The sequence below is a fragment of the Agelaius phoeniceus genome, chromosome 25 (genome assembly GCF_051311805.1).
Source record: "Agelaius phoeniceus isolate bAgePho1 chromosome 25, bAgePho1.hap1, whole genome shotgun sequence".
Taxonomy (NCBI): domain Eukaryota; kingdom Metazoa; phylum Chordata; class Aves; order Passeriformes; family Icteridae; genus Agelaius; species Agelaius phoeniceus.
In genome coordinates this window covers 6249583-6265224 of record NC_135289.1, presented here as the reverse complement: position 1 = coordinate 6265224, position 15642 = coordinate 6249583, and the positions used below count along the sequence as shown (strand labels likewise).

General features: G+C 56.6%; 1 protein-coding gene across 3 annotated transcripts in view; it reads right to left on the bottom strand.

The window, feature by feature from the left end:
* The window catches only part of NAV1 (neuron navigator 1), a 74536-nt gene that overhangs the window by 27173 nt on the left and 31721 nt on the right, over positions 1-15642 (bottom strand). For all 3 annotated transcript variants that reach the window (XM_077190708.1, XM_077190706.1, XM_077190707.1), the window contains exon 5: positions 3056-3158. In XM_077190708.1, coding sequence (XP_077046823.1) covers positions 3056-3158 — 103 coding nt within the window. The remainder of the gene's footprint in view (positions 1-3055; positions 3159-15642) is intronic.

Sequence of the window (15642 nt, the reverse complement as noted above, 5' to 3'; positions counted from 1 at the left end):
CAGACCCAGGACAGGACAAGCTGGAGTGGTGGCACCAATCCCAGGGAATGTGACAGTGGGCCATGCCAGGGAGTGGAGGCTGTGAGTGAAAGGATGCCGAGGGACAGACCTGGGACCAGTCCCTGCAGAAGCACCTCACACTGAACCCCTGCAGACTGAACCCCCAACATCTGGGCAGGAAAGATGACCCCAGGAGAGGGCTGCTCACAAGGACAGTGCTCAGCAGCCAGCCCAGAGCCCACAAGCACTTCAGAAATGGGGAGTTCCATCACTCCCTGTGCCTCTCAGGGTGTATTTTGGGCAAATAGTGATTCTAAAACTAAATTTGGCCACGAGAAACTATTACTTCTTAGAGCAGCTCCTTGGGAACCCACAGTCCTCAAATTGGCTCCAAACACTACTATCAGTAAATTATTCCCTAGCTTGGATTAAAGGTTCCTGCAGGAGCACCCAAAGCCAAACCCAGGCTGCAGCACTGAATCTAAAACAGGGAACTACATTTAAAAAAACGAGGAAGTTTGTTAAAGCGGAACTAAAAGGGGCAGCTAAAAGGGTTTTGTTTTTGTCAGCAGCACAAAGGCTGTTTGAGGATGTGCTCCCAGCAGCTCAGAGCAGATGCCAACCATGTCTGAGCAGGAGGAACAGAAGCTTCACCTCGAATCCTGGGTTCAGTTCTGGGCCCCTCATGACAAGAAAGACATTGAGGGGCTGGAGCGTGTCCAGAGAAGGCCAATAGAGCTGGGGAAGTGTCTGGAGCACCAGAAGTAGCTGAGGGAGCTGGGGGGCTCAGCCTGGAAAAAAAGGAGGCTCAGGAGGGACTTTCTGGCTCTCCACAACTCTCTGACAGGAGGGAGGAGCTGGGGAGGAGTTGGGCTCTGCTCCCTGGGAACAGGGACAGGAAAAGAGGAAATGGCCTCAAGTTGTGCCAGGGGAGGTTTAGGTTGGATATTGGAGACAATTTCTTTCCTGAAAGGGTGGTCAGGCACAGGCTGCCCAGGGCACTGGTGGAGTCACCATCCTTGGAAGTGTTTAAAAAACATGTGGATGTGGCTCCTGGAAACATGGTGTAATGGTGAACATGGGGAAATGGTTGGACTTGATCTTAGAGAGTTTCTCCAAGTGTCTTCCAAGTCCATTGAGTATCTCAGTGACTCTGTGATTTCATGATTTTCTAAGCCCCAAGGACATTCATGCAGCCCTGCTGCCAGAAGTATGGTGACATCTTTCAGGAATAACACTGTGCTCTAACAAGGGAACAGCAAAGACTGAGCCCTCAGCCACTGGAAGGAAGAACACAGTGAGGGTAACAAGAGAAATTTGAGGAATGAATAAAGAGAGAGCCCAAAGCAGCTACAGGACACCAGCAATGCAGGCACATCCATAGGACTTGCAGATGACATCTGCATTGGGCAGACTTGTAGGAAGTGTTCCCAAGAGCAGAATGAGTGGGTATGTGTGTAATTACAAAGTACCAGGGAAGAGCTGACACAGCTTTGGGAAAGGAAAATCTGGCTCACAGCCGCAGAGGAGCTCCTGGAGGGATGCAGGGAGCTGCCGAGGCTGCTCTGGGCTACTGGAATAAAAAAAGCTTCCAAATAAATTCAGCTGTCAAGGGATAAGAGGGAAGATCTTCACATGTTTAAGTCCTGCTGAAAGGGACAGAGAGCGGGGTAGGGATCCCTGGGCTATCCATAGCCATTTTTCTCCACAGCAGGAATGCAGCTGAGGCATCCACCATGTGATATACTCACAGCTCATCAAGGAAAGGAAGTGATAGTGAAGACTCAAATCCCACCAGCAATGCTAATTTAATCACCCTTAATGTCCTCGCCCTATTTTCCTAAGACCTGAGCTGAGAAGGATTTCTGAAGGAGCTGAGTGCTGGAGTGAGGAGGGGGGTGGAGTTTGACACTTGTCATTTGATGAAAGCTAAATGAACACAACGCAGCCCTGGCTTGGCATGAGCAGTGCTGGGCTCTGACCCAGCTCCTGCACTGAGCAAAGGGATGGCAGAGATGTAATGGATCATTTCAGGAAATGGCCAGCTCAGAAAATATTGTTGTGGCCCCATACAAATCCCACTGCCACAGCTCTCTGCTGCTCCTGGCTTGGAAAACATCCAGGAAGCACAGCAAGGGTGAGCTGGGTCTCCAAGGTCTAGAAATTTCAGGCGATGAAAGGGGAGGTCAAAGGGCTGCTTCATCATGGACAAGGCTGCTTGAGGGCTGACACGGGAAGGTCTGTAATGGTGAATGGTGGGTGAAAGGTGGGAGGAGGCTGCTGCTTTTTGTCCCTTCCAAGACAAAAAGCGGGATCGAGAGAGACCACGAGGTGGCAACATACTCCAGGAGAAGGATGTTCCTGCATCCCCACTTTCCCAACCGGCAAACAGCCACACAACCTTGCAAATCCAGAGTGAAGCAGAAACCGTCCAAGATCTCAAGTGAGTGACCCAGGGGCCACAGACAGTCCCAGACGTGTGTCAGAGCCCCCTAAACGCAGACACTGTGCCCTGGTTGTCCATGCAGTGCTCACCCTGTCCCCATCACCACCATTCCCTCGCTCCAGTCTGGGCAGGGTACCCCAGGGCACCCCCACCTCTGCTCCTGGGCTCTGGCTGAGAGCTCCTCCATCATCACCCTACAGAGAAAAACTAAGCCATAGATAGGGATGGAGCCTCTGGTGCAAACTGGGGTGGGTACAGGTGATATATTCACCTCTGGTGGTCCATTCAGGGTCACCTGACCACTGGGAACAGACCTCACCCCCTCTCTCTGCTCTGTTAGCTCCCCTCACTGCCAGCACTCCCCAGCCTTTACTGTCCCAGAGCACTTTAGGGGACAGGACTCTGCTGCAGCACCATGGACACCCCATGGGTTTGGGGGCTTCTCTCCAAGCCTCCATGCACAGGGTCCCCAGGTCACAAAGCACCACTGATTCCCTCCCACCCACATGGCCCTCACCAGCAGCAGAGCTGCTTCCCATCTGCCCCAGGAAGGACACTGACTGTGGGGAAGGGGCTGGGGGGGGGGGGGGTCTGGTGCTGGGGCCTCACCTGTGAGACACCTGAGAGCCCCTTAGGCTGGACATGGTCTCCTCCAGGTTCTGACGTAGGTCCAGCACATTCTGCACTGTCCTCTTCCTCTGGGACTCGGGGTCTGTGGAGAGACATGGTGAAGGCTTTAAAGGGATGGATGGATGGATGGATGGATGGATGGATGGATGGATGGATGGATGGATGGATGGATGGAGCACCCCCCTGCCCACGACCATGACCAACAGCCCTGGCTCTGCCCATTAGGAAGGGACAGGGCAAGTCTGGCACCAGGCTGCAGCTGCACAACCCTGAAATGCCACTCCCAAGCATGCAGCTGGAATGGTGATGTCTAGTCCAGAAAGGATGAGCTGGCAGAAACCAGGTGGGGCCACAGGACCCACACAGGTGACAGGAGCAGCAGTCCTGGAACAATGTCCCCAAACCTGCCCCTGCATCCCCCAGGCCCCAGGGGTGCTCCAGCTTGGGAACATGAGTGCTGGAGCAGCATCACTTGGTGTGCAGGCAGTGGGACCGAGGGGATGTCGGGGGCTGGAGGACACTGAGCCCCACTCACGAAGGAGTGGCTGCTTCTGTGCAGGGCTGGAGCAGCTGGTGGGACTGAGCCCCCACAGGCACAGCCCAGAGCTTAGGATCCCCAAGCTCTGTCTGCCCTGGGACTTCTCTAGGTGTACACACCCTTGGCATGGGTGTGTACACACACACACAGAGCCATGCACCCCCCAAAGTGCACACGAGAACACGCATCTACCCACATCACAACCACTTGTGCACACGTGCAGATATATACAGGCACCTCCACAAGCATGTACATCCACCTGCACACACAAAGGTGTGCACCCTGCCCAGAGACACCTGCACAGATGTATAAGAACACAGACACCTGCACAGAGGAGGGGGTCACTCCCGGCACAGCCCCAGCAGTGCTGTGGGCTCGGGGCCATGGCTCCAGCCCCAAGTCCCTGTCCTGTTCACGTGCACCCCAGGCACTAACAGCCGTGCCACTGTGGCTTTGATCCGTGATTTCAGGCCTTTCAGCTGCAGCCTGCCACAGATCTGAAGTGACAGCAGGCGTCAGGGACATGGGATGTGGCTCCTCCTAATGTAACGTGGCAACCAGCACTTCAGGATTTGCAACGGCACCGGCACCATGTGAACTGCAGGGACAGGGGGATGGGGGACACTGCCAGCACACACCCCAGTGCAGGGATGGGAGATGGGGGACACTGCCAGCACACACCCCAGTGCAAGCACAGGGGAATGGGGGACAGTGCCAGCACACACCCCAGTGCAGGGACAGGGGATGGGGGACAGTGCCAGCACACACCCCAGCAGCTCCCCACCAAGGCATAGCTACATGCCAGTGCTCAAGCAGGACTCCTTGTGTGTTCCTGTCCCCATCACATTCTGGCCACACCTCAGGCAGCACCCATGGGTGCTACCTCATCCCCAGGCTCCCCTTGTCCACCTGCCTGGGCAGGAGCACCTCAGACCAGTGAAGCGACCCTGATTTATGCATGAAGGGGGTGACAGGCAGGAACAGCCCGATGAGACGGGTTCAATGAAGCAAGTTAAAGTCAGTTGTAGATGAGGTAAAAGGGCTGGTGAGCCCACAGGGCACCCAGCGTGGCCAGCCACGTTGGAGCGTAAGGACACCCATCCCTGCATGTGTCCAATCACCCCAGTCCAGCACCCAGAACCTGGCTCAGTAGGATACCAGTCATTATTAACTCATTATTAAATCTCCATTGTGGAGATTGGAGGAGTTAATCAAAGGCACAGAAGCTCCAAGTGCATGTTGCAATGGCACTGACCCCCATCCCCAGCTTCATCCATTGCACCAGTGGAGGAATTAATCAAAGGCACAGAAACTCCAAGTGGTCCCCAGAGCCACAGGATGGGGATGCACAGGCAGTACAGGACAGGGATGTAGCTGAGGTGGCTGCACACAGGGAACCAGGGTGCAGGAGAGTCTCGAGAGGCCCTCAGTGCTGAAGGGTGGCACCCACCTTGCTCTGCAGCCAGGGACAAGGGGACACCATGCCTGTCTACTGGGGGAAGAAAACATTGCGTTGGCACCTCAAAGCTGCAAGGTCCTGCCCCCAAGTTGCCTGCAAAGATGGATTTTCAGGCTTGAAATGGCAGGGCAGGAACCTGTGGCCAGTCCCTGGCTGTCACGCTGCAGTGGGTAGGGCAGTGGGAGATTTGGGCTCCTTGAACTTTAGGGAACAGCAATACCAGCAATACAAAACCCAGTGTCCCCAGGCGGGTCTCCATGCAGGGAAGGACTTGGCACCTTCAGCTCCTTTACCCTGGCCCCATTCAGCGGGTGCTGTCACCCACACCCAGCCCCTGCAGCCAGAGAAGGTGGCACACACACTCTGGCAGTGCCACATCCCTGCGTGCTGGGCCAGGGCAGAGTGGGACGGGATGAAGAGTCACTGTTGTCCCCTGGCGCCGGCAGTGGCTCCCACCCTGCCAGCTCGGCAGCGTGCTCCTCCCGGGCATGGCTCCCTCCCAAAGCCCCGTCTGCCTCCCCCAGGGCCACCCGCAGCCATTCCCCGGGCACAGAGCCAGCGCGGGCCTGGTGCTGCCTCCTCCCCGGGCGCCACTGCCAGCAGGGCTGCTCTGGCCATCCCAGTCCCAGGAGCAGTGGGGCGAGCCTGCCTGTGTCCCCAGCTGCCCTGACTGAGGGGCCAGCACAGGGACACCCTGCACTGCTCTGCTGCTGGGCCACCAATGGCAAAAAGCAGCATCCCACTGCTCAGGGACAAGAGTTCCAGGGCAATGACACCGACCCACATCCCCAGATTCATCCATTGCCCCATTCGTCATCCATGCCTGGATGAGATCACCCCAGTTCTTGGGTGACAGTCCAGGTCACTCTAGACTCCAGGAAAAGCAGCAGCTCTCACCCTGGAAAGGGCCAAATTGGGACTGGAAGAGCTGCTCACCCACCTCTGGCACACATCCTGCTGCTAGCACTGAAGTGCCACCATCTGCCCCCACAGTGCTGTCCTGGTGGTGACACAGGGACTCCTGCAGCCCCTGTTCCCCAGGGGCAGCGAGGGGCCAGGGGCTGGCTCGGAGCTCACCGAGTCACCGCATGCCAGAGTTGAGTCGAAACCGGAGCCACTGGGAGAGGCTGAAGTGTGGGAACAGCAGGAGAGCGCTGGATTCCTCCCCACATCGATTTAGTAAGCTTGTGCAGCCAGATGTTTCCAGCTGCTGGAGCATGGAGCAGCAGAGAAGGCTCAGCCCATGCCGTGGCAGGGTCAGTCAGACACTCAGCCTAGGCCAGGCTCAGTTTCCCAGCAGCTATGGCTGGGATGTGTTCTGCAGCACTCCCCACTCCACTGGAGCTGCAGGCTCAGGGACTGATGTCTCCCTGCCCCAGCCCCAGGCTGGCCTGCAGCCCCTCAGCAGATTCCACTGTTCTCACAGGCTCTGACCATCCTGCTGTTACAGAGGGAAGGGAGTGCTGCCTCTGGCCCTTTGTCCCCCGTTCTGACCATGCACAGGGCAGCCATGAGATGCAGCCACTGTCCCCAGGCCTGCACTGGGAGGTCACCAGAGCCCATTGCCCAAATCACTTGTCCCTGTGCCAGGCTGGCTCTCATTTGCCTATACACTCTGCTGTGCTTGAGCAACTCTCACTCAGCTGAGAGCTCCCACTCAACACTCCTTTCTCAACTGAGCCCTTCAACATCAGCAAATATGATACAGCTCCACTTGGCACTCGAGGAAACTGAGGGAGGAAGCCTCAGCCCAGCCCCAACCACCCCCTGACCTGCAGCACTCCCTGGCATGGCTTCCAGCACTGACCACCACATTACACACACACAGCAACCTGGCACTGTGGGCGCCTGGCCCTGACCCATACAGTGCCCATCACCCCCATCTCCTGCCTGCCAAGCTGGGGCAGCAGCAGGTACCACCACCACAAGAAGGAGCATTTGCAAGGTGGGATACAGAGGCAGCCAAGGAGGAAGAAGAGGAGGAGGAAGAAGGAGAGAGCTGTGTTGGAATGGCTGGCTCAGGGCACAGCACTGTTTGCTGTGAGTCTGACTGTGACGGGCAGCACAGAACCATGGCTGGACAAGGCCGGGGAGCTCCAGGCTGTGCTCATGTCCAGCTCTCCCTGCACCTCCCAGAGCAAGCAGCAGCAGTTCCTTTGTCCGTGTGTCGGGGTGCAGCCCTGGCCCCGCAGCCGGGTGCTGCCGACGTGGCCAAGTACGTCAAGGAATGAGGGAATAATCAACTCCAAATGGCTCTGACAGCTCATTTCAAAGAAGCATGTGGCCACCAGCTCCTGCTGGGGCGAGGCAGGGCTGCATGCGTGGGACACGTGTGCCCCATGTGCCTTAGCACAGAAACTCGTGTGTGTGTGTGTGTGTGTGTGTGTGTGTGTGTGTGTGTGTGTTTGCATCATTCATGTGGGGGCCACATGGCAGCAAAAGCCTGCAGAAAGATGCATGTCTGAATGAGTATCACCTATGCCTGTGACCTTGCACATGTGCCCATGTGTTCATATGCAGGCAGTGGAACAGCAGGACATGACACCAACACGGGCACAAGGGTGCCAGGCTTGCAGGGGTGCACCGTCTGCACTCAGCATGAGCATGGCACTCACACCTGTGTTTTCTTGTGCCCTGTGACCCAACTGGTCTCATTTCAGAGGATCCAACTGGGAAAGGACTCCAGCTGGCCTAGTAAAGATTTCACCAGCAAGCAGGAATTCACCGGGAAAGGCTGCGTGGTGTTCCTGAGTCATTCCGGTGGGCCCCTATTACACAGTAGCTGTAACGAATTTCCCCAGGCTGGAAAACATTTCTAACTGCTTGCTCAATTCCTTCCAGTGCATTGAAAAATCCACTAATAAACTCTGCAATAAAACCCATTCTCATGGGGCTGTGAGCCTCCTCCGGCCCCGCTGCACTCCCTGGCTCCACGAACCCTCGAGCAGACTCACACTGCTCCCTCCATCTGCCCCAGCCCCTGCTCCCAGTCCTGTTTATGAATGAATCAGCACAGGCACCGTTTTGTTGGTATTTTTCTTGGAAACCTTCCACTCTGGCACTTGGCGACCACCCGAGGGGAAACCCAACAGCCCAAGCCCAGTGTGAACCTCACTGAGCCCTGTGGGTTCCTCACTCACACCCTGCAGCCTGGGACTCTCACCAGCATCTGGGTGTGCCACCTGCAGTCCTCCTGAATGGAGTAAATGGCCTTATCTTGCATTATTACATCCAGCTCTGATTCCCACTCCTGGATGGCTGGGCAGGGGGATGGTTGCAACCTGCAATCCTTCTCTTTGGGGCTTAACTGTCTTTTCCCCCCAACAGCTCCCAAACAGGCAGAATGAGCAGTGGAGATGGCTAACAGGGCTCTGTGGGGTGACTGCCATTCTGCAGTGTTGGCCTTGTTTTCCAGCTCAAGCCCCATCCCTGAAATTCCTACATGCTTTCACCAAGGATGTACCAGTAGCCCCAAATTACCCCTCTCTCTCTGGAGATGTCCCAGGGCACCCAAGCTGGGCAGAGCATCTTCCACACTTGCTCAGCGCTCTGGGAAAGCACCACACTCGTTCCTGCAAACCTGCTGCCCCACCCAGAAGGCAGCAGGTACATTAGCACTCCTGGTTTTATTACTTTCATTGGTGTGAGCAGAGAGCTGGCTGCCAGCCCTGCATCCTCTGCAGCAGTGTCAGGAGAGGGTCCTGATCCCTGATGGGCAAGGACAGGGCCACCCAGCACCCTGGTAATGGGGTACTGGGGTACCTGGACATCTGACTGGTGTTCTGCTGCCCCCAGGCAGATGGCTGGGGAAAGCCTGGCCACCATTCCCTGAAAGACAGCAGCTGGTGGAGTTGGAGGTGCTATTCCCCATGGACATGGAAGCACAGCCTCCTGCCATCAGCGATGGTGATGTGCAGGGGAAGCTGCAGATACCTGAGGTCCCCACCTGTGACTCCACCAAGGCAGGCTGACACATGGTGCTGCTCTGCACGTAGCCCTGCAAGGCTGTGGGAGGAGGCTGGACACAGCCCAGCACGTTCTGCACTTGCCCTTGACTGAGAGAAGAGAGGCCAGCAGCAAGTCTTGGGGGAGACAATGGGGTTACAGCAGGCAGCACTGTGGGGGTAGCACGTGTCCTGCAGAGCCCAAGTCCCCCAGGAAGCACCAGCCCCTGCGGAGCCAGAGCCAGAGAGGTGACAGGGCTCTGGTTTGGCACAGCCACCCCACGTCTCACATGTAGCTGGACCCTTCTTCAAAGGGCACCGTTGGAGCCTCCTGCAGAGCCATGTCAGAGCCACCCTGATATGGCTCTGCAGGAGGCTCCAACGGTGGCTGCAGAGGGGGAGGAAGCCAATCCCCTACCTGCACTCACTGACTATCATTGCACCCCACTACTGTAGTCATCATCTCAGCAATCATCACCACCACCATCCCCATCACTGCCAACATCCCCACCACTGCAGGCATCATCACCACCACCATCCCCACCACTGCCACCAGCACAGGCAGGGGCAGCCCCACACTGTGGGAGGGGGCCACCACCTCCCTGCTGGCAGGTGAGAGCAGACAATAAGCAGCTGTGCAGCAATGACAGGCTAGGACTTGAGCCGAATCAGCACTTTAGGGGCGATCGTGGCTGCTAAGCCTTGAGAATCACTGCTCATAACAAGGGCAGGGCTGAGAGACCTGGAGCCTGGACCCCGTCTGGCTCCAGTGAGCCAAGCTTTTAAAAGGGATTCAGACTTTCTCAGGCTAGAGCAGCCATAAATCTACTTAATTGGGTCTCTCCCATACACAAGTTTCCAAGTGAATCCACTGGAGAGATCCAGACTGGGCCTCCAGCCCATTTGTGGGTTATTCTTTCAATGGATGCTGCGCTTGGCCCCAAACCACCCCACCTGCACATCCAAACCACAGCTCCTTTTCCAGATCCAGAGCCTCTAGCTGCTCCATGTCCAGGCATTTCACCTCTGTGCTCCTCTGTGCTGATGAGCTGGGGGAGCCCAAAGTCCCATGTTTTGGGACAGATTCTGCTTCTGCACAAGGCACTACTCACCCCTGAGTCACACCTGCCTCCAAAGCTGCTCCGGAGAGCATCAGAGGAGCCGGGAGCATCCCAACACCCCTGTCCCCAGCATCACAGATCTCCAAAATAATCCATGCAAACACTTGTGCAGCTTGGGAAGGAGGGGGATGGTAGGTTAACAGGGCAAATCCATGCTCCAAGGGATGCCCCGAGCCTCTGGCCAGTGGCACACACAGCAGCAGTCACACACGATGACACTAACTCCCTGCTGACAGCCCCAAGGCTTTGGGAACACGGAGACAGTGTCACCAGTGGTCACTGCACCTGGGATTTGTGCTAAGCTGACAGAGGAGGGTCAGACTGGTCACACAGCACTCCATCCCTCAGTTTGCCCTGGAGCCTGCCATTCTCCTCACAGTTGTGCATTACCAAGGTGTGCTAGTGCCCTGCTGGCCCCCAACACAGCACAGCTGTGTCCAGCCTGGTTTCAGCATCCCCATCACAACACCTTTCCCACAGCCACCAGCAGATGGTCAGGGCAATGCTGCAGACCCTGAGCAAAAAAAGCCAAAAAGTGGGGAAGAAACGGAAAAAAGCCCTTATTCCCCAGGGTGAGGCAGAACAGCACAGCCAGGCCCCAGCACAGAGGCCCCGGAACAGCCGGCAGCAGCGAGTTCACACTCCCCACACATCACCAGACGCAGGTTGGACATTGTGGAAATTCAAAATTCCAGATGGCTCTTTTTGGGTGGGTTTTTTTTTTTGCCTTGCCTTATTTCCAAGGCAACAAGACTCCCTGTCATCTGCCAGTTGCCATAGAGATTTCACCTGATTCTGCTTCAGCGGAAGAGAAAGCCGGGCTCCTCGCTGCTGCTGAGGAGCCACGAGCCGAGACCGCCTTCAAACTTACTGGGAAGAGCAGAGATAAATGGGGCTTTATATGAGGAAGGCAATGGGCTGATTCAGAGGATCAAAGGAAGGAACTGCGGGTTTCTATAGCACAAATCAGCCCTTCACTTAACTGCTTTGGTGCCCTCCAGATGTGCCCTGCATCTGGGGACGTCGCCAGCTCTCGCTCCAAGCTTTGCCTGGTGGAGGAGGGGGGAGGTGGGTGCATGGGGAATCCAGCACCCACTGCTTACAGAGAATCAAGGACCAATCTGGGTTCCCTGCAGGAAATGGAGGGCACATGGCCTGTGCAGGTGACAGCCATGTCCTAACCCCATAATGATCCTCCCTCACCCTGTACAGCCCTTCTCCAAAGGCCCTGTGACCCGAAGAGCCAAGGGGAGAATGGGGAAATGCAGGAGCAGCTAGGGAGGAGGAGACGCCCACGGGCTGTGCTCAGCACAGTCATGGACATGGGGGACAAGCACCACAGGCCCCCAGGGCAGCCCCATGCAGGCAGACACAGGGTATGCTCCTCATCAGCACCAAAGCCATCCCAACAGCCCCATCACTGCTGGGGATCATCCATGGAGATGGTGGGGATGCAGCCACACCCCAAGCTCAGGTGCAGCACATGATTCAGTCATTCCTCCCAGACCCACCCTCACCCCAGGCCCCTGTGACAGTAGCCCCTGGACTCTCAGTCAGATGCCCCAAATGAGTAGATCTGATGTCCCCCTGCCTGGGGCTCCCTGTTGTCAATGATAATGAATCCCTTGGGCACAGGAGAAGGTTCTAGGCACTGGCAGGGTGCCCATGGGTGGCAGTCACCCCTGTGTACAAGAGGCCAAGGTTCCCACACTCATCCCTCCCCACTGGGTGCCCAGGTCTGGCTGAAAGGGCATTTATCAGGCCCCAGAGGCTCTGCCCTCCCCAGCCTGCATCCCTGCACCAGGGCCAGCGGAGAAGGGCCTGACTGGGCAGCTCTTAGCTCGAGTTGGCTCTGTTTTGTAGGAGAACAGTCATTAGCAGAGCCAAATTTCCCATTCCCAGCCAGAATACGGCCATGCTTGGGGAAGCTTTATATTCACAGAGACAAACAACTCACATTTGCTTTTTAACTGTTGGAATTGCACCCACTGGGACAGAGTGAACAGGGAGCCTTTTGTCCCCCTTGCCTTGTGACTGAGAGCTTTGTGCAGAGCAATGCGTTGCAAACATAATTCTCCCCGGCCTCAGCTGGGCTCTGGTAGACACTTGGTCTGTCTGTCCATCACCAGATCAGCCAGAGTCCTCATGTGTCTCCAGCAAGAATGCAAAATGTCTTCCCCAGCTTCCCTGGCAGCCTGTGGAGCTGCTCCACACTGAAAGATCAGAAACACTCAAATGGACCCAAAACACAGCTGGTGATGGGGGCTCTTCATCTCCCAGGCACCTGGGGTGGGCAACCAGAGTGGCAGGCAGCTACAGGCAGCAGAGCTGCTCTCTGGGGCTACAGCTCGACTGGATGCAAGGAAGAGCAGCTCCAAGCATGGAAAATCCCAGCATGGCACAGGCACAAAGTGCAGCTCATTGTGAGCCTCCAGAGAAGGTGCCCCAGCCACTCCCCAGAGAGGGCATCTCTGGAAACCTCCAGCCCACTGCCAAGCTCTTGAATATCAGAGCTGGCACTCACTAAGCTGTGAGCATCAGCAGTCCTCAGAGCTCTCACTCTGGAGAGGGACAAGGGACTGCTCTCCCAGCGTGGGACACGTCCTTGAGGCACCAGCTGAACCCCCACCTCAGCCCAGCAGGGATGAGCATCCTTCACTCCAGAAGAGGGAGATCCTGGAACAGCTGCTCCCCTCCAAACATTCAGCTTCAGGAAGGGGCTCAGCATTGCAAGCACATCCTGGGCTCTCTGCAAAGCCTGGGGGATGTGCACCATGAGGGTCCAGCTGACAGCAGGGCCGGACCCCAGGGTAGGTCATCAGCCCTTGCACCAGAGGGTCCCTCAATAGCCCCGTCGAGAGAAGAGACTGGGCAGGACGCAGAGCACCTCGGGGGGCAAACCCAGCTTAACGAGTTCCAGGCTCGTTAGTAGATCTATTGTTACCACATCCCGCGGGAGGAGGGAGATAACACAGGCTATTTTTGCTTCCATCTGGGGAATCGTTTTCCTCCAACATATACTGCCACGATGCTAATTTTTAAGGCTGATGATTAATTGATGTCAGGCTCATTATGGGGCCAACGGATCTCTCTTCCCTGGGAGCGCCAAGGACAGAGGGAGACGTGTTTTGACAGATGTCGTTGGAGCTGCGTGTGAGTGACGTCCTAACAACAGAGGAGAATAGGAGCCATTACCATGGAAAGCCCTGGAAATGGGAAGGGAAGTGCCTGCACGCGACCCCAGCACCCCTCCTCGAACAGCCCCTAATCAGCCCTTCACGCTCTGCCCCGTGGTTACCAGGGCTTTGCTCCGGAGATAAACGGTCTTTGTGCACACCCAGGGAGAATTGAATCTCCTGCCTGCGGCGAGGAGGGCTTGGCCTTTCTTCTCCCCCTCCCCAGCCTCGCAGGAGGGCCAGGTGCCAAATTCACTCTGGCACCAGAAGCAGCAGCCTGCAGGGAGCCGGAAACAAGTCTGCTACACATATGATCCCCAGGATCCCGCAAGGCTCGGGCTCTCCCTGCACCTGCACCCCCGGCAGCGGGGTGGGTGAGCACTGCTGGGGTGCCCAGGGCTGTACCAGGCACTGGGCAAGGCTCACCCTGAAAATCGTGGCAGCATCTGCAATAGCAGCCCAGGCAGGGCTGCAGACCAACATGCATATCACAGATTTTGGGGTCCCTTCAGTCTGCAGCATCAGCTGCCCAGGTGATGTTCACCCCAAAGCAAACCCCCCCATATCCTCCCAAAGATGGAGCTGTGCATGGTGAGTGGCAGAAGGATTGGGTGCCATGGCTCTTACAGCGACACAATGACCTCCTGCACTCCCCAGGTCTCCCATGCCCCCTGCCCAGAAGCAGGATGAGGCATCCTGCTAACTGAGTGGAGAGCATGGGGTGATCCTGATCAGTGCAGACGATCTCCCCTGCCCGATGTGCCAGCTCCCCAGGGCCACCCCCACTGCAGTCAGGGGGTAATGAGCATCATGCCCTGCCACAGCCCTCAGCTTGCTCCCCTCCCCACCAACATTGCCATTGTTACCTGCTCCTCCAAACTTCCCTGGGAAAGGTACCTAACCCACTGGGGCCAGGAGCAGCACCAGCCCCACATCTCTCCCCATCCTGGGGCTCCACACCCAGCACCCAGGACTGCATCCTGCTGCCCCACAACAGTGCCTCCCATCCCCGTGCCAGGGACATGCTGGGTGTGTGCTGGGGAGCTCAGCAGCAGCAGTCTCCCGCATCCATACTCAGCCAAATTCGACACCAGCTCCAAAGGCTGCACAGCCAATCTGCCAGCAGTGTTATTACAAACTTGTGTTAATTGCTGCACAGTGCCTCGAGCATCCTTCACAGGGGGAGGGATGCAGATAAACTGTCTATTCTTAGCACTGATGGTTCCCCACTCCTGGTGCCGGCCCACACCATCCTCCAACTGCTTCCAGACCTGCTCCCTCTCTCAAAGCGCACTCGGAGAGTCCCCACCACCAGGGAAAGGTTTTCTTGAGCAGCAGTTGTGCTTTTCCCACTAAAGATGATTTGCAGAGAAGGAAGGTCCTGTCTCCTTCAGGAAATTTATTTGTGCCACAGGAGGGAAGGTCCTGCTTGGGACCAGAAAGCTTTGTGGGAGTCACCACTTGGTCCTTACCCAGGGGCTAGAGGCTGGCACAGAGGAAGTGTGCTTTACCTCCACCATCTGCGTTAGTGAGTGAAGGGATGCTGACACACCCTACTATTCTATGCAAAGAGCTGCTGTTCCACCTACTACTCCAAATTTTACTGGGGGCCTGGCAGTACGTGGGATGGACAGGATGGAAAATGCTCCCAGTCAGTGACCAGTGCCAATCAGAGGGACTTCAGTGTAGCCTCTGGACTTTCCCCTGTTCAGCTCCTGTGGCTGCCCTCACAATGCACCTGCCAACACCAGGGGCTGAGTGACATGTGATGACAGCAGCCATGAGCCTCCGGGCACAATGGGAGAGCAGCCATGAGCCTCTGGACCCCACACACGGACAAGCTCCATCCCCTGCAGGCTGCAGGATCCCTTTAAGCATGCTGAGACCACAGGGAGTTACAGCCCCAACTTGGACAGCTGGGATCCCCAGCCAAGCTCGGGACAATGCCATTCCCTGAGCTGTCAAAGCGCCAGCGCACACCGTCCCACAGGCAGGACCTCCTGGGAGTGCCATGCTTCAAGGATGGTGCAGAGGGGTCCCTGGCAGCACTGCAGCTGGGATTTATCTTCTCTAAGAATATCTCAGCTCCATGCAATGGCTGCCTGCACAGCACAAGCCCTCTTCGCTGTGGGAAGCAGCTCTGCAATGTGCTTTGAGCTCTTCTCCCCAAATTTGCTCTGGGGGCCTGTCCAAGCACTGACGATGCACAGCCCAGAGCCACAACTGCTGCAAGAGAACTGAGCCAACACTACAGCTTGGGGGGAAAGCATCAGCCAAAAGTCACTCAAACAAGGAAGCAATTTGTCTTATTCTGGCTACATTCCCTTG